The sequence below is a fragment of the Globicephala melas genome, chromosome 2 (assembly GCF_963455315.2).
Source record: "Globicephala melas chromosome 2, mGloMel1.2, whole genome shotgun sequence".
Taxonomy (NCBI): Eukaryota; Metazoa; Chordata; class Mammalia; order Artiodactyla; family Delphinidae; genus Globicephala; species Globicephala melas.
In genome coordinates, this window is record NC_083315.2 from 49,487,357 (window position 1) to 49,511,906 (window position 24,550).

General features: G+C 38.5%; 1 protein-coding gene across 4 annotated transcripts in view; it reads right to left on the reverse strand.

Annotated features, from left to right (window-relative positions):
- TTC23 (tetratricopeptide repeat domain 23) overlaps positions 1-24,550 on the reverse strand; it is a 112,213-nt gene that overhangs the window by 67,593 nt on the left and 20,070 nt on the right. For 3 of the 4 annotated variants that reach the window (XM_060293896.1, XM_030873142.3, XM_030873143.3), the window contains 2 exons: positions 10,607-10,806; positions 1,620-1,743 (listed from right to left, as the gene is read on the reverse strand). In XM_060293896.1, the coding sequence (XP_060149879.1) occupies positions 1,620-1,743; positions 10,607-10,806 (324 nt within the window). Of the gene's footprint in view, positions 1-1,619; positions 1,744-10,606; positions 10,807-15,548; positions 15,585-24,550 lie in introns of all 4 variants that reach the window. The other variant, XM_030873145.3, reaches the window with a different exon arrangement.

Sequence of the window (24,550 nt, forward strand, 5' to 3'; positions counted from 1 at the left end):
AAGGTAGCAGACTGTAGAAGAAAAACATCGTTAAAAAAAAATCCCTGATGCTAGGACACTGGTACTGGCAACCAAAATCCTAGGTCTGAGTCTCAGATCAGCTATCTATTAACAGTGTGACCTGAGGCAAGCTGTTTCAATTCAAAATAGTTGTTTCCTCTGAATCTAGAAAATAGTGGGTATAAGGGTATGGTTTGAACTAGATGATCTCCAACGTCCCCTCTGGCTCTAATAGTCTTTTTTTTTTTAATTTTTATTTATTTATTTATTTATATTTATTTTTTGGCTGTGCTGGGTCTTCGTTTCTGTGCATGGGCTTTCTCTAGTTGTGGCGAGCGGGGGCCACTCTTCATCACGGTGCACGGGCCTCTCACTGTCGCGGCCTCTCTTGTTGCAGAGCACAGGCTCTAGTTGCGCAGGCTCAGTAGTTGTGGCAAATGGACCTAGTTGCTCTGCGGCATGTGGGATCCTCCCAGACCAGGGCACGAACCCGTGTCCCCTGCATTGGCAGGCAGACTCTCAACCACTGTGCCACCAGGGAAGCCCCTCTAATAGTCTTTGATCTAACAGGTAGGAGCAATCTATAATCAGATTTGGCTAAATTTATTGGGTGGCAATTGTGTGCTTAGCATTGTGGTGTTTTTCCCTTCTGTTTGTTTATTTATTCACTGGGCCAATCCTGGGAAGTCAGTGCCATCATATCATCTCATTATCATCACTTTTCAATTGAAGAAACGGAGTACAGCGATGTACTCTTGTCCTAGGTTGCCAGTCCATGTTTTTGCCTTCTCTGCATCCACTCTCCCTTCCCCTGTTTTCTTTTGAGGATGCCCAGCCCCTGCACACTCAGTCCTTGTGATTTAGCCAATGCCAGCCTCTCCCCAAGGATCCAGTGGAGCCAAAAGGCAGGTCTAGCCAATCAGACTTTTTCTTGTCTTTGGCATACAACCCACATCAGCCCAATAAGAATCCCCAAACCCTGAGATTTTGGAGGAGAGACACTCTTTTTTTCCTGGGAATGCTGAGGAGGGAAACCTAAAGCTGCTGGCAACCTTGCTGCCACCACGTGGGCAAAGTTTGGCTAAGAATGGAGCCAATACAGAGAAGAACAGAGTCAAGTGGTACGAAAACGGAGGAACGGAAATCTGATCACACTGTTTGAAAACGTGGATCTGGCTAAGTCTACAGTAAGTTTTACCCCTGGATTTTTAAGTGTATGGGCCAATGAATTACCTTTTGTTTATTGTCAGCTTGATTTAGCCTCTTTTTTTTGGGGGGGGGGTGTCACTTATAGGCAAGAGACTTTCCATCAATACATATGTGAATGGATCCTATTTTAGCCTCAACTCTACGCCCTGGGCCATTTCTACAATGCCTTCAAAGCTAACAAGTTAATTATCTCCCAAGAACTACTTTTAAGATCATAAAAAACAAAACTCAGAGGGCTAAAATCTTCCTTCTCTTTTTTACATATTGTATTAAAAAATCTTATTGACTCTTTGTGAGAGGAAATAGTTCTCAATGTGTAGAGAGGAGAATGTCCTTCTAAAGTTAAGTCAAATTTGAGGAAAAGAGCAGAAACCAACCAGCCAATCCTCCTCAGCCTGAGGCAGACTCACCTTTCAGCTGGAGGTAGCCCTGAGCCAGGTTAACATGCGCCTCGGCCAGTTTCCAGTGTGAGTCACCATAGCAGATCCTCGTCAGCGCCACACAGCGCACAAGCTCCTGGAGAGCCTGTTTATACTGGAGGAAGGGGAAATGGGCTCACCAGTTAGACAGCAAAGCACAAAATCAACTTGTATTTTTATCCATTCAATATACACTTACTGAGTGTTGATTATGGGCCGGGCATGGTTTTAAGGACTTGTGATACATTAGAGAACAAAACAAAGATCTGTCTTGGATGGCAGGATATTCATCAGGTCGGGTGAAATAGACAATACACATAAAAAAACCAGTAAAATTTATAGTACATTTAAAGTTATAGTCAATAGTGAAAAACGTTATGGAGTAAAGACGCTGCCCATTGATGAACAGCTACTACGTATTCAGGTACAACAAGTGGGCGAATGGTGATACTTTTCAAATAACGCCCGTTAGTTCTCAATTCAAACACCTTCTTTAGCAGCTGGGATATTAGCACAGCAAATGAGGTCAGCAGGACTTTACAAACAGATTTCATTAAGGGATTAAAGCACATTTTCATCTGGAGCCAGGACAAAGAGAATAGCGAACCATGGATTCTAGCTCCAGGTCAGCTTAGAACAGCAATACACTCAAAGCAAGACTGGTAGTTTTAAAATACAGCTCCAAAATTCTTTGATACTCCTTCCATACAGAGATGGTGGTCTATGTCCCCTTTTCCTTGAATCTGGGTTTTATGACCGTTTGGCTAAAAGAACATGGAGGAAATGATGCAGTGCCACTTTTTAGACCCAGTTCTTTTTTTTTAAAATATTTTACTTATTTATTTGGTTGCACCGGGTCTTTGTTGCGGCAGGCAGGCTCCTTAGTTGCGGCTTGCCAGCTCCTTACTTGCAGCACTTGGGCTCCTCAGTTGTGGCATGCGAACTCCCAGCTGCTGCATGCATGTGGGATCTAGTTCCCTGACTAGGGATCAAACCCGGGCCCCCTGCATTGGGAGCGTGGAGTCTCAACCACTGTGCCACCATGGAAGTCCTAGACCCAGTTCTTAAAGAACTGGCAGCTTCCACTTTTTACTCACTCTTGGAACTTGTTATGGGCTGAATTGTGTCTCCCACCTCCAAATTTATCTGTTGGAGTCCTAAGTACTTCAGAATATAACTGTATTTGGAGAGATGGCCTTTAAAGAGGTGAATAAGGTAAAATGAGGCTGTCAGGATGGGGCCCTAATCTAATATGACTGGTGTCCTTGTAAGAAGAGAAAGGGACACTAGGAATGGGCACACACAGAGAAACACGTTGTGAGGACGCAGAGGGAGTCAAGGAGAGAGCCCTCTGAATAAAATCAACCCTGCCAACACCTTGACCTTAGACTTCTAGGCTCCAGAACTGTGAGAAAATAAACTTCCTTTGTTGAAGCCAGCCAGTCTGACGTATTTTGCCATAGCAACCCCAGAAGACTAGTAACCTAACCACCATTCCATGAGGAAGCCTAAGCGGCCCCACGGAGAGGCCTACATGGAAATGTGTTGGTGGCAGCATCAATCGGTCAACCGCAGGACTATGCCACCCTGCCATCAGATTCTCCACACGTGTTGAGCCCAGCTGATGCTGCATGGAGCAGAGCTGACCAGATCTCACTGAGCTCTGCACAAATTGTGCATTCATGAGCAAAATAAATGGTTGTTTTTGTTTTATGCCACTAAGTCTTAGAGTGTGATACAGTAATAGAGAGCTGGAATAGCAAAAGAGGAGGTGGGAGGTACAAAGCTGAAGGGGGCAAAGCAGAGGAAGAACTGTAAGAACAAGGACAGAGTTGTGGAAAAGACCCAGCAAAAGACCCAGTACACTCCCAACCCCTACTCCCCCGGTCAATGCCTAAGCTCAAAGGACCTGCACTTCCACAAAGTTCCCATGTGAGTTAGAAACACTTTCACCTTGAAACAACATTCCTCTTGACAAAAAATTCATACCCAGACAGTTGACCACAGGACAGTTGCTTTTCTGACCTAGCAAGAGAGGCTGGGGAACACTGTGCTCACTCCATAGTGATGAAGGAAGATGGAGGTGTGGCTTTTGCCTATAGTAACATTTTTCTTATTACAAAAGTAATACATGCTCATTATCAAAATACAGGTGAGCAAAAAAAATAAAAAATCACCTGCCATCTCACCCCTTAGAGACAACTAGGCAGCTAAATTTCTCTCTATCCTTCATTCCTATGAATCTATCTATACATATTATTTCCTTTTAAAATTAGGCTTATAAGCTACATATAGGTTTGCAACTTTTCACAATTTGTGAACATTTCTCCATGTCATCTTCTATGATAATAATTTTTTATGGCTGCATAGTATTTTATTGTATGGATATATTATAAGTGAGTTACTCAACCAATAGCTATTCAGCACTTAGGTTGTTTTAAAATTTTTTCTCTCTGAGCATCCTGTGTGGATAGATTTGCTCATATCCATAAGCATTTTCTTTTTCTTTTTTTTATAGCATTCTTTTTTTATAGATATAAATGTATTTATTTTATTATTTATTTTTGGCTGCATTGGGTCTTTGATGCTGCATGCGGGCTTTCTGTAGTTGCGGCGAGCAGGGGCTACTCTTTGTTATGGTGCACAAGCTTCTCATTGTGGTGGCTTCTCTTGTTGTGGAGCACGGGCTCTAGGTGCGCGGGCTTCAGTAGTTGTGGCATGTGGGCTCAGTAGTTGTGGCTCGCGGGCTCTAGAGCACAGGCTCAGTAGTTGTGGCACATGGGCTTAGTTGCTCTGTGGCATGTGGGATCTTCCCGGATCTGGGCTCGAACCTGTGTCCCCCTGCATTGGCTGGAGGATTCTTAACCACTGCGCCACCAGGGAAGCCCCATAAGCATTTTCTTAGAATGAATTCCAATGTGACAATAGGGTAAAGGATGTGCAAAATCCTGAGGCTTTGCTAGAGTTTGCTGGAGTGCTTCCTTGAGAGGCTGCTTCCATCCACACCTCCCTTACAGCACCGTATGTGAGCAGGGAATGCCCCTTACACAGAGCCAAGCACTAGTTGGGGTCTAACTTGCCAGTTTGTCAGTTAACTCATTTCTCCTTGTTTTAGTTTGTATTTTTTTTTCCACAAAGCTAGTGAGGCTGAACATCGTCATGTGTTTATTGGCTTTCTGTAGTTCTTCTTTTGGGAAACATCTATTTATTGCCTCTAGAGACAGGAAGTTTAGGGAATGGCTTCCTTGAAGACACACAGCAAATGAATACAGTGTATGAGAAAGAAAGAAATGATGAAAACATTGAGAAGTCTAGATAGACAGTTTGCCAAAAAGAGAGGAGGATCTGATCTGATGGTGAATCTGTCCCAACCACAAGTTTCCAAGGAAGGGCTATATGCAGTCTGAGAGTCAGCCTCCCAGATCAGAGCCTTGGTCCTCACTACCTGCATCGGGGACCAGGGCACAGAAAGAGCAGCCTGTCCTCCCTCTGCTTTCATATTTGCTAGGATGTGTAGTCCAGATACTGCCTTTTGATTTTCCAACCTTTATCCTGCCAGTTCCAGTGGCTTTAGCCAACAGGCATGGGTAGCAGGTAGACAGAAGAGAAGCATCAGTAGGAAGAAAATTTCAGAACTGGGATGAGCCTTGGAAATAATCTAGTCTGATCACTTCAATTTAAAGAAGAAATGTAAGGCCAGAGAGGTGAGATGATTTATCACCGAGTGGTAGAGTCGGAACTCACAGTCAAGCTCCTTGATGCAAAGTCCAGATCTCTTCCCACAACATCATTCTTGAGTTACCTGAATTTCTTAAACTTCTTAATATTAAAATATGCAACTCTGAGGATCAGTAAGTCTGGCCATACATATTTTAAAATGGGTATTTAATACCCAGATCTTGGTGTCTAAATATCAATGCTATTCTCTTCTAAGGGGAACCAGCATTCCCTGAATCCACAGCTGGAGCAGGGAAATACAAGATGAACCTGAAAAATCTGATTGTGTCGGAAGTTAAGGAAAGAATCATGGGAACATATCAAAGACTCAGAAGCCAGCTTGAAGGGGCTCCCTCTGGCAAATACAAAATAATTTAAGTTTTGACGACAATAATGGATTGTAACATATTTGTAAAACAGGATTTCTTGAACCCACAGTGATATAAATAAATGAACAATAAAGTGTGAAGAAGGAAAAGCTCTTCCTCATAAAAAGAATGCCAACAAACAAATGTTGAAAGAATGCTGAAGTCAGAGAATCACCATTTGACAAACATCATAGTAATAGTTAATTCAGGTGAGAATCATCAATGGATGCTATAAACTAGGGGGTGAAGTTTTAATGAGGAATAGGATGTGTTCACAGTATCAATGAATCTCCCCACAAAATATTAATTACAAAGGGAAGAATAATAATTCTACAGTGAAAAAACATGCCAGATAGCTCCTTAACCAAGCGATCAAATTTAGCCTCATAGTAATGAGACAAACGACATCGTACACCTCCTAATATGATGCACTGAGAAGGGCCCTATGTCAGGTCTGTGGGATTTCTGCCCCAAATGCATAATCTGAATCTAATCATAAGGAAACACATGACAAATTCAAATTGGGAGGTATTCTACAAAATAATTGGAGTGTATATTTGTGGCCCCTGCCAAATTCATATGTTGAAGCCCTAACTCTCACTGTAGTATTTGGAGATAGGGCCTCTAAGGCTGTAATTAGGGTCAAATGATGTTATAAAGGTGGGGCCCTGATCAATAGGATTAGTGTACTTATAAGAAGAGATACCTTTCTCTCCCCCTTCCTCCACACGCACAAAGAAGAGGTCATGTGAGGACACAGCTAGAAGGTGGTGGTCTGCAACCCAAGGGGAGAGCTCTTACCAGACGCCAGCCCTGCTGGCACCTTGATCTTGGACTTCCAGTCTCCAGAACTGCGAGGAGTACATTTCTGTTGTGTAGGCCACCCAGTCTGTGGTATTGTATTACAGTAGCCCAAACAGACTAATACAGTACTTTTCACAAATACTAAGATTGTGAAAGACAAAGATAGCCTAAGTAACTGCTCTAACTGTTGACTATAGTCAACATGACTTCATGGATTGGACCATGGCTGATTTTTTTTTCTATAAAAGATATTATTGAGATAATTTGAGAAATATGGGTAATGTTTGTAGATTAGATAATAATATATATCAATATTAATTGCCTAATTTCAATCATTGTACTATGGTTATGTAGGAGAATATCCTTTATTCTTGGGAAATAGGCACTGACGTATTTAGGGGTAAAGGATCATACATTTGTAACTTACTCTCAGATATTCAGAAAAATAATGACAGAGAGAGAGAGTGAGAAATAAAGAAATAAAGTAAATGTTAACAACTGGTATATCTTGTAACTTTTCTGTAAGTCTGAAAGTATTTTAAAATAAAAAATTACCAAAGAATGGTATTTTAAGAAGCAAATTATGTCATATTAATACTTTCCTAAAAACATTAAGGCTTCCTAGAGCACTTAACTTAGACCCGCAAGGCAGGTAAGCTGCCTCTCCAACTACATTTCATGTCAGCCTGAGGCTTCCTATCATCACTTCAAACATAGTCATGCTCATGCCAAACTTATAAATTTTATGGCTGCTGTTCCCTCTCCCTAGAACTCCTTTTCCTCAGCTCCTCCATGTTGGCTCCTTCTCTTCTTTAGGTGTCAGCTAAGATGTCACCTCCTCAATGAGGCCCTCCCTTACCTAAGATAGGCCCACTCTGTTTCCTCCATAGCACTTAGCACAATCTCTACTTCACTGGTTTATTTACAATGTCCCCTCAGCTCCATGAGGGCAGGCAAGCTGTTTGTCCTGTTCACTGCTGAATCCAAGGATTCCTCATCTGAACGGCAGAACACAAAAAATGCTTTGATATCATTCTAGATGCATAGAAGAGAAGTTAATTCTTTATATACACCAAATGCAGATGGCCAACAGACACATGAAAAGATGCTCAACATCACTAATTATTAGAGAAATGAAAATCAAAAGTACAATGAGGTATCACCTCTCACCAGTCAGAATGGCCATCATCAAAAAACCTACAAACAATAAATGCTGGAGAAGGTGTGGAGAAAAGGGAACCCTCATACACTGTTGGTGGGAATGTAAATTGATACAGCCACTATGGAAAACAGTATGCAGGTTCCTTAAAAAATTAAAAATAAAACTACCATATGACCCAAAAATCCCACTACTGGGCATATACCCAGAGAAAACCATAATTCAAAAAAACTCATGCACCCCAATGTTCATAGCAGCACTATTTACAATAGCCAGGACATGGAAGCAACCTAAATGTCTATCAACAACCTAACTGTCTATCTTCTTTATCCAGCAAATGGATAAAGAAGATGTGGCACATATATACAATGGAATATTACTCAGCCATAAAAAAAATAAAATTGGGTCATTTGTAGATACATGGATGGACCTAGAGAGTGTCATACAGAGTGAAGTAAGTCAGAAAGAGAAAAGCAAATATCGTATAATAACACATATATGTGGAATCTAGAAAAATGGTATAGATGATCTTATTTGCAAAGCAGAAATAGAGGTAGAAACGTAGAGTACAAACGTATGGATACCAAGGGGGAAAGGGATGGGGTGGGAGGAATTGGGAGACTGGGATTGACACATATACAGTATTGATACTATGTACAAAATAGACAACTGATGGGAACATACTGTATAGCACAGGGAACTCTACCTAATGCACTGTGGTAACCTAAATGGGAGGGAAGTCCAAAAGGGAGGGGATATCTGTACATGTATGGCTGATTCATTTTGTTGTGCAGTGGAGGCTAACAAAACATTGCAAAGCAGCCATACTCCAATACAAATTAATAATATATATATATACACACACACACACACACACCAAATGCCTTAGGGCATTAAGGCTTAGTTCTCTTGCAGACCTCTGGTTGAGAAAGGCTGCCAGCTGAGGCCGACATAGCACCCAGCCTGGCACATAGTAGGTACTAAATAAATATCTGCTGCATAATGAATAAGCACACCTTCAAAACTGAATTCACACCTTCTCTCCATAATCCTGGTCTTCTTCCTGTATTCATTACAATAACAAAGGGCTCTGACAAGCCTTGGGTCACCTAGGCTGGCTGAGCCCTAAGTCAGGAATTGCACACACCCCTCTCTGGCTCACTCTTGCCTCTCCAACCCCTATGTCCCCCCAAGTTACCAGGTTTCATTGATTCATATTTCCAAATTCTTATCAAAAGATCTCAGCATTTTGCAACTAGAGATTATCATACTAAGTGAAGTAAGTCAGAAAGAGAAAGACAAATACCATATGATATCACTTATGTGTGGATTCTAAAATATGACACAAATGAACCTATCTATGAAACAGAAACAGAATCACAGACATAGAGAACAGACAGGTGGTTGCCAAGGGGAAGGGGACTGCGGGAGGGATGGACTGGGAGTTTGGGATTAGCAGATGCAAACTAATATATATAGAATGTATATATATTTATATATATAGAGAAAAAAACATATATATAAAACAAGGTCCTACTGTATAACACAGAGAACTATAATCAAGATCCTATGATAAACCATAATGGAAAAGAATATTAAAAAAAGAATGTATATATATGAATAACTGAATCACTTTGCTGTATAGCAGAAATTAACACAACATTGTAAAAAAATACTTCAAATAATAAAAAAAAAAGATCTCAGCATTTCTACTGACTCTGCCATATTTCAGGCCCTTGCCAGGATTATTGCAAATATCCTGCAAACTAGTCCTCCTCCTCCAGTTTACCTCCCTTCTCTTCCTCCACCACCCAGTTATCTGAGGTCTGAGGGATCATTCCAGACACTCAGACTTGCTCATGACCCTCTTCTGCTTATAATCCTATGACAGTCTCCAGCACTCTGAGAAGAAAATCTAAACTTTTCCTGGGTGTTGAACACCTTCTGGTCCCAGCTCCTGTTCAAAATCCAACCTCATTTGCTGCCCTGTGTAACTAAAATCTCCATCCCAGATAGTTCCATATAGTTCCCCAAGCAGCCTGTGCACCCTCAGACCCACAACTCTTGCCCTTCTGCCACCTCTGCCCAGAACGCTATTGTCCTCTCTCCTACCTGGGGCCAGCTCCTAAGTACTGTTATCAGTGCAGTCCAAATAACTCCCATCCCAAGAAGCATGCCTCGAGTGCTGTCCCTCCTCCAACTCCAGCCCATCCCTCCTCCCCTCACTCCCCATGCTTTGCATCTATACCACCTAAGCTTGTGTTTGTCACAGAACTTAGGCTGATTACCATTATCCATCTATCTCCCCAACCAGACCATGAATCCCTCTGAGGCAGAGGCTGTAGCTTTCCCATCTGTGCCTCCAGCACCTGCACAGCACCTGGCACACATTAGGTATACAGTAAATTTTTGTGAATAAATGGACAAATAGGGTCTGACACATAAGAGGTGGTAGCGAAATACATATTGAATGAATGAGTAAATGAATAAAACTTTGAAGAGAGATGGGAAAGAAGTATACAGAGAACAAGATTAGGAACCTAAGAAATATAAGCTCCATGAGAGCAGAAACTTCATCTGCTTTGTCCTGTATTCCAGTGCCTAGACCTGGCACACAGGAGGAGTTCAATAAATATTTACTGATTGATGGAAAATGACTGTAGTAGGTCAAATCACAACCAGTCAGTCTAGTGTACACTTGTCAGAGGTCAGGGAAAACTTGTTTGTTCATTTGTGCACTCATTCAGCAAACATAATGTTGACTGTGCCAAGTGCTGGGCTTGGAGTCCTGAGGTACTACACCCACTCACACTATGAAAAAGGCACTGTCATATTTTCTCTTGTACCAAACTCCTGAGAGTAAGAATGCAACCTAAAGTATCCTACTTCTCAATTACCAGAGTACAGGTATAAAAAGAAAGGCTCCTTACCTCATGACTGCTAGAATAGGACTTTGCTTTCTCTTCACAGAGGTGGAGTTTCTCTCGAGGAGGCTGAAACAGTGCTGTCTGAGGCAGCTTGTTTTGGAGCATTTTTCTAGGTGTTATGCTGACGGCAGCAACAATTTCTTCCAGGTGGTTGGATATGTGAGTTTCCTGTGATTCTTGCATATTTTTATATACATTATCCTCTAATTTTAAAATAAGGAAACGAAGGTGTTAATGGTAATTTCCATAGCTACTTTTAGAAATACACATTTTTTTCTAGAAATTGAGACTAGAATCTAAGAAAATTTCAACACTATACTCATGACTTCTTTGAAATAAGTAGCATTCTATCCAAAAAGATCCTAGTGGCTAGTACTAACTTCTTTCAGACTGATTTCAAGTTTTAACTAGACCAAACATTCTTTGTTCTCACTCTATATTACATGTATATATATATGTATATGTGTATACACACATACTGATATATTTTATATATATATGTATCTATATGTTATATATGGTATATATGTATATGTATATATATCAGTAGGAATCAGCTGAGCCCAAACAGTTCTCAAAGAGCTCAGATTAGATCTGTTGAATCCCAAGTGACCTTGAAAACAGGAAAAAATGACATGTTAAACTTTCATTTCCAGCCAAGATGGAGTAATAGGGATGAGATTTATCCTCTTGCCCAAAGTCACCAGCCAGTTAACAAACAACAACAACAATAAAAAACAACCTATAGGCAAAAAAGGTATGAAACAATGGTTTTCAAGAGACAGGACAACAGACTTGAGAAATGGAAAAAAGAAACAAAGTGAGACCCATGATTGCCCCAGGTTATTGCTTTGAAAAAGTTTCTAGAACATGCAGGGTAACCCAGAATTACCCTGTGGGCTATCTGAGTTGAGGAAATAGAGTAGAGCATCTGGGGAGACCAAGGTGGCTGGAGTTCACAGGACAGATTACTAGAGAGGATAGAGTTGCACAGAGAGGACCCCAGAGATTAGCACCCCTCAAGTATGGGGAGAGAATACTGACCAGCATGTGTGTAAGAAAACTACTTGAGTCTGGAGGAAGACTCCTCTAATAAGATTGAAAGGAAGTGTCTGGTGCTCACCAAGGCTGGTGCCTGTTCCCACTGACTAGACTGGAAAAACTCATAATTCATGAGGTACACGATAAAATATTCAGAAGGGTTTTGTCCCAGTAATGGGGATTAGCCCTAGAGTGAACCCTGCTTAGATCCACTTAACAAACCATGAAAGTAAGACCTAAAAGGATAAAACTGTTTCCAAGTAACTTAACTGTATCAGAGGGCAAAACTCAAGGATGTTCATAGGAATGCAAAAATAGCCAGCATTAAACAAGGTAAAATTCATATAATCTGACGTCCAAAGAAAGATCACCAGGCATGCAAATAGGCAAGAAAACATGGCCCATAATGAGAAGAATAATCAGTCAAAACTGACCCAGATATTAAGTTAGCAGAGAAGAAAATTAAAGGTTATTATAATTGTATTCCATATGTTTAAAAAGTTAACTAGAGACACGGAATATAAAAAGACCCAAAATGAACTTCTAGATAAGAAAATTATACGTGAGATGAAAAATACACTAGATCAGATTAATGGGAGATTAGATATTACAGATGAAAAGATGCATGAACTTGCAGACATAGCAATAGAAACAATCTTTTAAAAAATCAGTGAGCTGTGAAACAACTTCAAATTGCCTTATATATAATTTGAGTCCCTAAAGGAAAGCAGATTGTAGTGGGGACAAAAAAAAAGTGTTTGAAGAAATAATGGCCAAAATTTTTCCAAATTTGAGGAAAAATAAAAACCCAGAGATTCAAGAAGCTAAATGAAAACTAAACACAAGAAGCATAAAGGAAATTACACCAAGATACATCATAACCAAATTGCTCAAAACCATGATAAAGAGAAAATATTAAAAGTAGTCAGAAAAAAGGACATATTAGTATTAAAAAAAAAGATGACGACAGCAGGTTTCTGGGAGGAAATAAAGCATATGAGAAGACAGTGAAGAACCATATTTAAAGTATGGACAGAAAAAAAATTGTCAAGCTGAAATTCCGTACCAGTGAAAATATCTTTCAAGATCAAAATCCAAAAGAAATCATCACCAGCGGGACTTCCCTGGTGGCGCAGTGGTTAAGAATCCTCCTGCCAATGCAGGGGACACAGGTTCAAGCCCTGGTCCAGGAAGATCCCACATGCTGCAGAGCAACTAAGCCCATGCGCCACAACTACTGAGCCTGTGCTCTAGAGCCCACGAGCCACAACTACTGAGCCTGCGTGTCACAACTACTGAAGCCTGTGCGCTGAGAGCCTGTGCTCCACACCAAGAGAAGCCACTGCAATGAGAAGCCCACACACTGCAATGAAGTGTAGCCCCCACTAGCCGCAACTAGAGAAAGCCCGCCCACAGCAACAAAGACCCAATGCAGCCTAAATAAATAAATTAATTAATTAAAAAAAATCATCACCAGCAGATTTGCACCCCAATGTTCCCAAGAAATATTAAGTGAAGTCTTTCAAAAGGAAGAAAAATGATAATAAATGGAAATATAGATCTACACAAAGGAAGTAAGAACAATGAAAAAGATACTTACATGGGCAAATATGTAAGACATATTTCATATTATTTCATATATTTTCATATTTCATATATTTTCATATTATTTAAATCTCTTTAAAAGATAATCAGGCAGAGGAGTAAGACATGGAGATCACCTTCCTCCCCACAAATACACCAGAAATACATCTACATGTGGAACAACTCTTAGAGAACACCTACTGAATGCTGACAGAAGACCCCAGGCTTCCCAAAAGGCAAGAAAATCCCCATGTACCTGGGTAAGGCAAAAGAAAAAAGAGAAAACAGAGACAAAAGAATAGGGATGGGATCTGCACCTCTGGGAGGGAGCTGTGAAGGAAGAAGAGTTTCCACACACTAGGAAGCCCCTTCACTGGTAGAGACGGGGGGTGGGGGGGGGACGCTTTGGAGCCATGGAGGAGAGCACAGAAACAGGGTTGCAGAGGGCAAAGCGGAGAGATTCCCGCCCAGAGGATTGGTGTGGACCAGCACTCACCAGCCTGAGAGGCTTGTCTGCTCACCCGCCAGGGCTGGTGGAGGCTTGGAGCTGAGGCTCTGGCTTTGGAGTTCAGATCCCAGGGAGAGGACTGGGGTTGGCTGCATGAACACAGCCTGAAGGGGTCTAGTGTGCCACAGCTAGCCGGGAGGGAGTCCAGGAAAAAGTCTGGACCTGCCTAAGAGGCAAGAGACCATTGTTTTGGGGTGTGCAAGGAGAAGGGATTCAGAGCACCACCTAAATAAGCTCCAGAGATGGGTGCAAGCTGCGGCTATCAGTGTGGACATCAGAGACGGGCATGAGAGGCTAAGGCTGTTGCTGCAGTCACCAAGAAGCCTGTGTGCAAGCACAGGTCACTAACCACACCTCCCCTCCCCAGAGCCTGTGCAGCCCGCCACTGCCAGGGTCCCGTGATCCAGCGACAACTTCCCTGGGAGAACACACAGCATGCCTCAGGCTGTTGCAAAGTCACGCCGGTCTCTGCCATCACAGGCTCGCCCGCATTCCGTAAACCTCCCTTCCCCAGGCCTAGTGAGCCGGAGTTCCCTAACCAGCTGCTCCTTTAACCCCATCCTGTCTGGGGGAAGAAGAGACGCCCTCAGGCGACCTACACGCAGAGGTGGGGCCAAATCCAAAGATGAACCCCAGGAGCTGTGTGAACAAAGAAGAGAAAGGGAAATTTCTCCCAGCAGCCTCAGGAGCAGTGGAGTAAATCTCCACAATCAACTTGATGTACGCTGCATCTGGGAATACCTGAATAGACAATGAATCATCCCAAACTTGAGGCAGTGGACTTTGGGAGCAACTGTAGACTTGGGGTTTGCTTTCTGCATCTAATTTGTTTCTGGTTTTATGTTTATCGTAGTTTAGTATTTAGAGTTTATTATCATTAGATTTGTTTATTGATTTGATTGCTCTCTTTCTTCTATATATATATATTTTTTCATTTTTCTCTTTTTGTGAGTGTGTATGTGTATGCTTCTTTGTGTGATTTTGTCTGTATAGCTTTGCTTTTACCATTTGTCCTACAGTTCTGTCTGTCTGGTTCTTTTTTGTTTGTTTTGTTTTTTTGTATAGTTTTTAGTGCTTGTTATCATTGGTGGATTTGCTTTTTGGTTTGGTTGCTCTCTTCTTTCTTCCTTTTTTAAAATTTTTAATAATTAAAAAATTTTTTATTTTAATAACTTTCTTTCCTTTCTTCCTCTCTCCCTCCCACTCTGTCTCTCTCTCTCTCTCTCTTTCTTTCTTTCCTTTTCCCTCTCTTTTCTTCTGAGACTTGTGGCTGACAGGGTCTTGGTGCTCCAGCGGGGTGTCAGGCCTGAGCCTCTAACCTGGGAGAGCTGAGTTCAGGACACTGGTCCACCAGAGACCTCCCAGCTCCATGTAATATCAAATGGCAAAAGCTCTCTCAGGGATCTCCATCTCAACGCTAAGACCCAGCTCCACTCAATGACCAGCAAGCAACAGTGCTGGACACCCTATGCCAAACAACTAGCAAGATAGGAACACAATCCCACCCATTAGCAGAGAGGCTGCCTAAAATCATAATAAGCCCACAGACACCCCAAAACACACCACCAGACATGGTTCTAACCACCAGAAAGACAAGATCCAGCCTCATCCACCAGAACACAGGCACCAGTCCCCTCCACCAGGAAGCCTACACAACCCACTGAACAAAACTTAGCACTGGGGGCAGACACCAAAAACAATGGGAATTACGAACCTGCAGCCTTTGAGAAGGAGACCCCAAACACAGTAATTTAAGCAAAATGAGAAGACAGAGAAACACACAGCAGATGAAGGAGCAGTGTAAAAACTCACCAGACCAAACAAGTGAAGAGTAAATACGCAGTCTACCTGAAAAAGAATAGAGAGCAAAGATGATCCAAAATCTTGGAAACAAAATGAAGAAAATACAAGAAATGTTTAACAAGGACCTAGAATAACTAAAGAGCAAACAAACAATGATGAACAACACAATAAAAGAAATTAAATGTGCTCTAGAAGGAACCAATAGCAGGATAACTGAGGCAGAAGAACGGATAAGTGACCTGGAAGATAAAATAGTGGAAATAACTAGCACAGAGCAGAAAAAAGAAAAACGAATGAAAAGAACTGAGGACAGTCTCAGAGACCTCTGGGACATTAAATGCACCAACATTCGAATTATAGGGGTCCCAGAAGAAGAAGAGAAAAAGAAAAGGACTGAGAAAATATTTGAAGAGATTATAGTTGAAAACTTCCTTAATATGGAAAAGGAAATAGTCAATTACGTCCAGGAAGCACAGAGTCCCATACAGGATAAATCCAAGGAGAAACACGCCAAGACACATATTAATCAAACTATCAAAAATTAAATACAAAGAAAAAATATTTAAAGCAGCAAGGGAAAAACAACAAATAACATACAAGAATCACCATAAGGTTAAGAGCTGATCTTTCAGCAAAAACTCTACAAGCCAGAAGGGAGTGGCAGGACATATTTAAAGTGATGAAAGGGAAAAACCTACAACCAAGATTACTCTACCCAGCAAGGGTCTCATTCAGGTTTGATGGAGAAATTAAAACCTTTACAGACAAGCAAAAGCTAAGAGAATTCAGCACTACCAGACCAGCTTTACAACAAATGCTAAAGGAACTTCTCTAGGCAGGAAACACAAGAGAAGGAAAAGACCTACAATAACAAACCCAAAACAATTAAGAAAATGGTTATAGGAACATACACATTGATAACTACCTTAAATGTAAATGGATTAAATGCTCCAACCAAGATTGGCTGAATGGAGACAAAAACAAGACCCATATATATGCTGTCTGCAAGAGACCCAAATCAGGCCAAGGGACACATACAGACTGAAAGTGAGGGGATGGAAAAACATATTCCATGCAAATGGAAATCAAAAGAAAGCTGGAGTAGCAATTCTCATATCAGACAAAATAGACTTTAAAATAAAGACTATTACAAGAGACAAAGAAGGACACTACATAATGATCAAGGGATCAATCCAAGAAGAAGATATAACAATTGTAAATATTTATTCACCCAACATAGGAGCACCTCAATACATAAGGCAAATGCTAACAGCCATAAAAGGGGAAATTGACAGTAACACAATCATAGTAGGGGACTTTAACACTCCACTTTCACCAATGGACAGATCATCCAAAATGAAAATAAATAAGGAAACACAAGCTTTAAATGATACATTAAACAAGATGGACTTAATTGATATTTACAGGACATTCCATCCAAAAACAACAGAACACACTTTTTTCTCAAGTGCTCATGGAACATTCTGCAGGATAGATCATATCATGGGTCACAAATCAAGCCTTGGTAAATTTAAGAAAATTGAAAATGTATCAAGTATCTTTTCCAACCACATTGCTCTGAGACTAGGTATAAATTACAGGAAAAAATATGTTAAAAATACAAACACATAGAGGCTAAACAATACACTACTAAAAAACCAAGAAATCACTGAAGAAATCAAAGAGGAAATAAAAAAATACCTAGAAGCAAATGACAATGAAAACACGATGAACCAAAACCTATGGGATGCAGCAAAAGCAGTTCTAAGAGGGAAGTTTATAGCAATACAATCCTACCTCAAGAAACAAGAAATATCTCAAATGAACAACCGAACCTTACACCTAAAGCAATTAGAGAAAGAAGAACAAAAAACCCCCAAAATTAGCAGAAGGAAAGAAATCATAAATATCAGAACAGAAATAAATTTAAAAAGAAATGAAGGAAATGATAGCAAAGATCAATAAAACTAAACGCTGGTTCTTTGAGAAGATAAACAAAATTGATAAACCATTAGCCAGACTCATCAAGAATAAAAGGGAGGAAACTCAAATCAATAGAATTAGAAACGAAAAACGAGAAGTAATAACTGACACTGCAGAAATACAAAGGATCATGAGAGATTACTACAAGCAACTATATGCCAATAAAATGACAACCACGAATGGACAAATTCTTAGAAAAGTACAACCTTCCAAGACTGAACCCAGAAGAAATAGAAAATATACACAGACCAATCACAAGCACTGATATTGAGACTGGGATTAAAAATCTTCCAACAAACAAAAGCCAAGGACCAGATGGCTTCACAGGTAAATTCTATCAAACATTTAGAGGAAAGCTAACACCCATACTTCTCAAGCTCTTCCAAAATATAGCAGAGGGCGGAACACTCCCAAACTCATTCTGTGAGGCCACCATCACCCTGATACCAAAACCAGAAAAAAAGTCACAAAGAAAGAAAACTACAGGCCAGTATCACTGATGAACATAGATGCAAAAATCCTCAACAAAATACTAGCAAACAGGATCCAACAGCACATTAAAAGGGTCATACACCATGATCAAGTGGGGTTTATCCCAGCAATGCAAAGATTCTTCAATATACGCAAATCAATCAATGTGATGAACCATATTAACAAATTGAAGGAGAAAAACCATATGATCATCTCAATAGATGCAGAAAAAGCTTTTGACAAAATTCAACACCATTTATGATAAAAACCCTCTAGAAAGTAGGCATAGTGGGAAATTTCCTCAACATAATAAAGGCCATATATGAGAAACCCGAAGCCAACATCGTTCTCAATGGTGAAAAACTGAAACCATTTCCACTAAGATCAGGAACAAGACAACGTTGTCCACTCTCATTACGATTATTCAACATAGTTTTGGAATTTTTAGCCACAGCAATCAGAGAAGAAAAAGAAATAAAAGGAATCCAAATCGGAAAAGAAGAAGTAAAGCTGTCACTGTTTGCAGATGACATGATACTGTACATAGAGTATCCTAAAGATGCTACCAGAAAACTACTAGAGGTAATCAATGAATTTGGTAAAGTAGCAGGATACAAAATTAATGCACAGAAACCTCTTGCATTCTTACACACTAATGGTGAAAAACCGGAAAGAGAAATTAAGGAAAATCTCCCATTTAATGTTGCAACAAAAAGAATAAAATACCTAGGAATAAACCTACCTAAGGAGACAAAAGACCTGTATGCAGAAAACTATAAGACACTGATGAAAGAAATTAAAGACGTTACAAACACATGGAGACATATACCGTGTTCTTGGATGGGAAGAATCAGCATTGTGAAAATGACTATACTACCCAAAGCAATCTACAGATTCAATGCAATCCCTATCAAACTACCAATGGCATTTTCCACAGAACTAGAACAAAAAATTTCACAATTTGTATGGAAACACAAAAGACCTTGAATAGCCAAAGCAATCTTGAGAAAGAAAAATGGAGCTGGAGGAATCATGCTCCTGGACTTCAGACTATACTGTAAAGCTACAGTAATCAAGACAGTATGGTATTGGCACAAAAACCGAAATATATATCAGTGGAAAAGGATAGAAAGTCCAGAGATAAACCCACACAAATATGGTCACCTTTTTTGATAAGGAGGGAAGAATATACCATGGAGAAAAGAGAGAGACTCTTCAATAAGTGGTGCTGGAAAAACTGGACAGCTATGTGCAAAAGAATGATATTAGAACGATTCCTAACACCACACACAAAAATAAAGTCAAAATTGGTTAAAGACCTAAATGTAAGGCCAGACACTATAAAACCCTTAGAGGAAAACTTAGGCAGAATACTCTATGACATAAATCACAGCAAGATCCTGTTTGACCCACCTCCTAGAGAAATGGAAATAAGAACAAAAATAAACAAATGGGACCTAATGAAACTTAAAAGCTTTGCACAGCAAAGGAAACCATAAACAAGATGAAAAGACAACCCTCAGAATCAGAGAAAATATTTGCAAATGAAGCAACTGACAAAAAATTAATCTCAAAAATTTACATGCAGCTCATGCAGCTCAATATAAAAAAATTAAGCAACCCAATCTAAAAATGGGCAGAAGACCTAAATAGATATTTCTCCAAAGAAGATATACAGATTGCCAACAAACACATGAAAGGATGCTCAACATCACTAATCATTAGAGAAATGAAAATCAAAAGTACAATGAGGTATCATCTCACACCAGTCAGAATGGCCATCATCAAAAATATCTACAAACAATAAATGCTGGAGAGGGTGTGGAGAAAAGGGAACCCTCTTGCACTGTTGGTGGGAATGTAAATTGATACAGTCACTATGGAGAACAGTATGGAAGTTCCTCAAAAAACTAAAAGTAGAACTACCATATGACCCAGCAATCCCACTACTGGGCATATACCCTCCGAAAACTATAATTCAAAGAGAGTCATGTACCACAATGTTCATTGCAGCTCTATTTACAATAGCCAGGACATGGAAGCAACCTAAGTGTCCATCCACAGATGAATGGATAAAGAACATGTGGTACATATATACAATGGAATATTACTCAGCCATAAAAAGAAACAAAATTGAGTTATTTGTAGTGAGGTGGATGGACCTAGAGTCTGTCATACAGAGTGAGGTAAGTCAGAAAGAGAAAAACAAATACCGTATGCTAACACATATATATGGAATCTTAAAAAAATAAGTGGTTCTGAAGTACCTAGGGGGCAGGACAGGAATAAAGACACAGATGTAGAGAATGGATTTGAGGACATGGAGAGTGTGAAGGGTAATCTGGGACCAAGTGATAAAGTGGCATGGACATATATACACTACCAAATATAAAATAGATAGCTAGTGGGAAACAGCTGCATAGCACAGGGATATCAGCTCAATGTTTTGTGACCACCTAGAGGGGTGGATAGGGAGTGTGAGAGGGAGACGCAAGAGGGAGGAGATATGGGGATATATTTATATGTATAGCTGATTCACTTTGTTATAAAGCAGAAACTAACACACCATTGTAAAGCAATTATACTCCAATAAAGATGTTAATGAAAAAATAAAATAAAAAGATAATCAACTATTTAAACAAAAAAAATGTACTGTGGGGCTTATAACATATATATGTATATATATGTGTGTATATATATATATGAAATGTATGACCAAAGTTGTATAAAGACTAAGAGGGGCGGATGGAACTGTGAAGTTCTTATACTGTATGTGTAATGGTATAATATTACTTGAAGGTAGACTGAGATAAGTTAAAAATGTATAGTATAAACCCTACAGCAAGTATTAAAATAAAAAGAGTTACAGGTAGCAAGCCAACAAAGGAGATAAAAATATAGTCATAAAAATAATCCAATAGAAAAAAGAGGGAAAAGGGAACAAAGAACAGCTGGGACAAATAGCCAATAAATAGCAAGGTGATAGACTTAAATCTAACTATAACAATAACAACATTAAATGTAAATGATCTAAACAACCCAGTTAAGAGAAAGACATTGACAGATTGGATAAAAATGCAAAACCCAACAATATGTTGCCTATAAGAAATTCAAAGACACTAAGATTAGAAGTAAAAGAATGGAAAATAATATTCTAAAATTAGTCAGAAACAAATTTGGAGTATCTATATTAATATCAAAGTAGATTTTACAGCAAAGAATATTACCATAAGGAAGGTCATTTCATTATGATAAAGGGTCAATTATTCAAGAGGACATAACCATCCCAAGTGTTAATATACCTAATAACAGTTTCAATATATAAGACCCCAAACTGATGAAACTGCAAGGAGAATGATCAAATCCTCAATTATAGTCAGAGATTTAAATACCTTGTTGTCAATAATTGGTACACCAAGTAGGCAGAAAATCAGTAAAGGATACTGAAGACTTGAACTACATCATCAACCAACTTGATTTGGCATTTACTATAACACTTTACCAAAAAGCACAGAATATCCATTCTTTTCAAGTGCATATGGACATTAACTAAGACAGATTCTATCCTGGGTCATGAAACAAGTTTCAGTAAATTTATAAGGATTCAAGTCATACAAAGTACATTCTATGACCACAAAGGGATTAAGTTATAAATCAGTAACAGAAAGATATCTGGAAAATGTCCAAATATTTAGAAACTAAATAACATTTTTCTAAAAAAATAAAAAGCCCCATGGGTCAAAGAAGACATCAAAAAGGATATTTGAAAGTAGTTTAAACTGAATGAATATAAAAAGACAACACACAAGAATTTGACAATGCTGCTAAAGCAGTCATTATGGGGAACTTTATAGCATTAAATGCCTGTATTAGAAAAGTAAAGTAAAAAAAATCTCAAAATCATGGTCTTAACCTTTACCTTCAATGACTAGAAAAGGAAGATCAAATTAAACTCAAAGTAGGCATAAGAAAAGAATTAATAAAATAAATAATAAAGCTAAATTCACAAATTACAGTAGAAAAATAGAGAAAAACCAATGAAACCAAAACCTGCTTTTCTGAGACCAATAATGCTGATAAATCTCTAACCTGACTAATCAGAAAAAAAGGAAAGAAGACACAAATCACCAGTATCAGGAATGAGAGAGATACCATCACTGCAGATTCTACAAATGTTAAAAGATTAATATGGGAATGTTATGAACATGTATGCCAATATATTTGACAACTTAGATGAATGGAAAAATTCCTTTAAAGACACAAAATACTAAAGCTCACTGAAGAAAAATATATATACCTGACTAGCCCTATGTCTATTAAAGAAACTGAATTTGTATTTTAAAAACCTTACAAAAAACAAAACAAAAGAAACAAATAAAAACCTCTAGGCCTAAATGGCTTCAATAGTAAATTCTACCAGATATTTAAGGAAGATATAATACCAATTCCATACAACCTCTTTCAGAAAATTGAAAATGAGAATATTTCCTAACTCATTCTATGAGACCCTCATATCAAAACAAGACAAATATATTACAAGAAAAGAAAATTTCAGATCAATATGCCTCAGGAACATAGATGCAAAAATTTAAAGTAAAATTTTAGCAAATTAAACCCAGTAATAGATAAAAAGGAAAATACATCATGACCAAGTAGAATTTATCTCAGAAATGTAAGATTGGTTTAACATTCAAAAAGCAGTCAATGTAATTCATAACATTAATAAACTAAAAAAGAAAAACTGTACGATCATCTTGATAAGCACACAAAAAGAACATGACAAAATCTAATATCCATTTCTGATTTTAAAAAATCCTTACAAAGTAGTAATAGAATTGTACTTTCTCAACCTGATAAAGGGCACCTGTGAAAAACCTACAGCTAAATTAGTGAAAAATTGAAGGCTCTTCCCCTAAGGTCTGAAACAAGACAAGGAGGTTCACTCTCAACACTTCTATTGAACATTGTACTGGAGGTTCTAGCCAGTGCAATCAATCAAGAAAAAGAAATAAAAGGTAACCAAATCAGAAAGGAAAAAGTAAAATTGTCTTAAGTCACAGACAGTATACCTCTATTATCATCTGTGTAGAAAATCTGATGGAATATGAAGAAAATCTCCTAGAATAAGTGAGTTGAACAAGGTTATAGAATATAAGAGCACTATACAAAAATTATATTCCTATACATTAGCAATGGACCTTCAAATTGAAATTAAAATACAATACTACATGCAATAGCATCAAAATATGAAATAAGGAATAAAGCTGCATTATTTATTTAAAGATGAATATGACTTGCACAACTAAAACTTCAAAACATAGCTGAGAGAAATTAAAGAAGACTTAAACATTTACCATGTCATTGGGTTGGAACACTCAATATTATTAAGATGTCAATTCTCCACAAGTTGATCTATAGATTGAAAGCCTTCCCAATCCAAGTCCTTGCATTTCTTTTTTAAAATAGAAATCAACAAACTGTTTCTAAAGTTCATATGAAAATTCAAAGGACCTAGAACTCCCAAAACAACTTTGTAAAAGAACAAAGTCAGAGGACAAACACAATTTTTTATCAAGATTTATTATAAAGCTACAGTAACCAAGGCAGTTTGGTATTGCTGTCAAGATAGACAAATAGATGAATGGAATAGAATGGAGAGTCCAAAAATGAATGCCTGCATACATAAACAATTGATTGTTGACAAAGTTGCGAAGGCAATTCATAGTCTGTTCAACAAATGGTGCTATAACAACTGGATGTTCACGTGTAAAATCAAAACAAAACAAAATAAAAATCTTTGATCCATACCTCGCAGCATGTACAAGAATTAACTCAAAATGAAACATAGACCTCTATAAGAAAATCTTTGTGACCTTGGACTAGGCAAAGATTACATATATATGACATAAAAAAATTCATAAAAAGAATAAAATGACAAATTGGACTTCAAAAATTAAAAATGTCTGCTCTTCATAGAAACTGTGAAGAGGATAAAAAGACAAGTCATGGGCTGGGAGAAAATATTTACAAAATATGTATCTAATAAAGGACTTGTATCTTAAATATATAAAGAATTCTCAAAATTCAATAATAAGAAAACAAACAGCTCACTATAAAATAGGCAAAACATTTTAACACATATTTCATCAAAGAAGATATATCAGTAACAAATAGGCACATGAAAAGATGCTCAACATCACTTGTCATTAGGGAAATGCAGTGAGATACTACTCATAACAATTAAAATAACTAAAATTTAAAAGTCTGTATTAAGTGCTGGTGTGGAGGTGGAACAACTAGAACTCTCATACGTGTTGGTAGGAATGTAAAATGGTACAATCACTATGGTAAACAGCTTGGTAGTTTCTTAGTAAGTTATGATCTGTCCATTTCACTCCTAGGAATTTACACAAAAGAAATGAAAGCATATATCCATACAAAGACTTATGTACAAATGTTCATAGGAATTTTCTTTCTAATAGCCCAAAACTAGAAACAACCCAAATGTCCATCAATAGTTAAATGGATAAACAAACTGGTATAGCTATATAATGAAA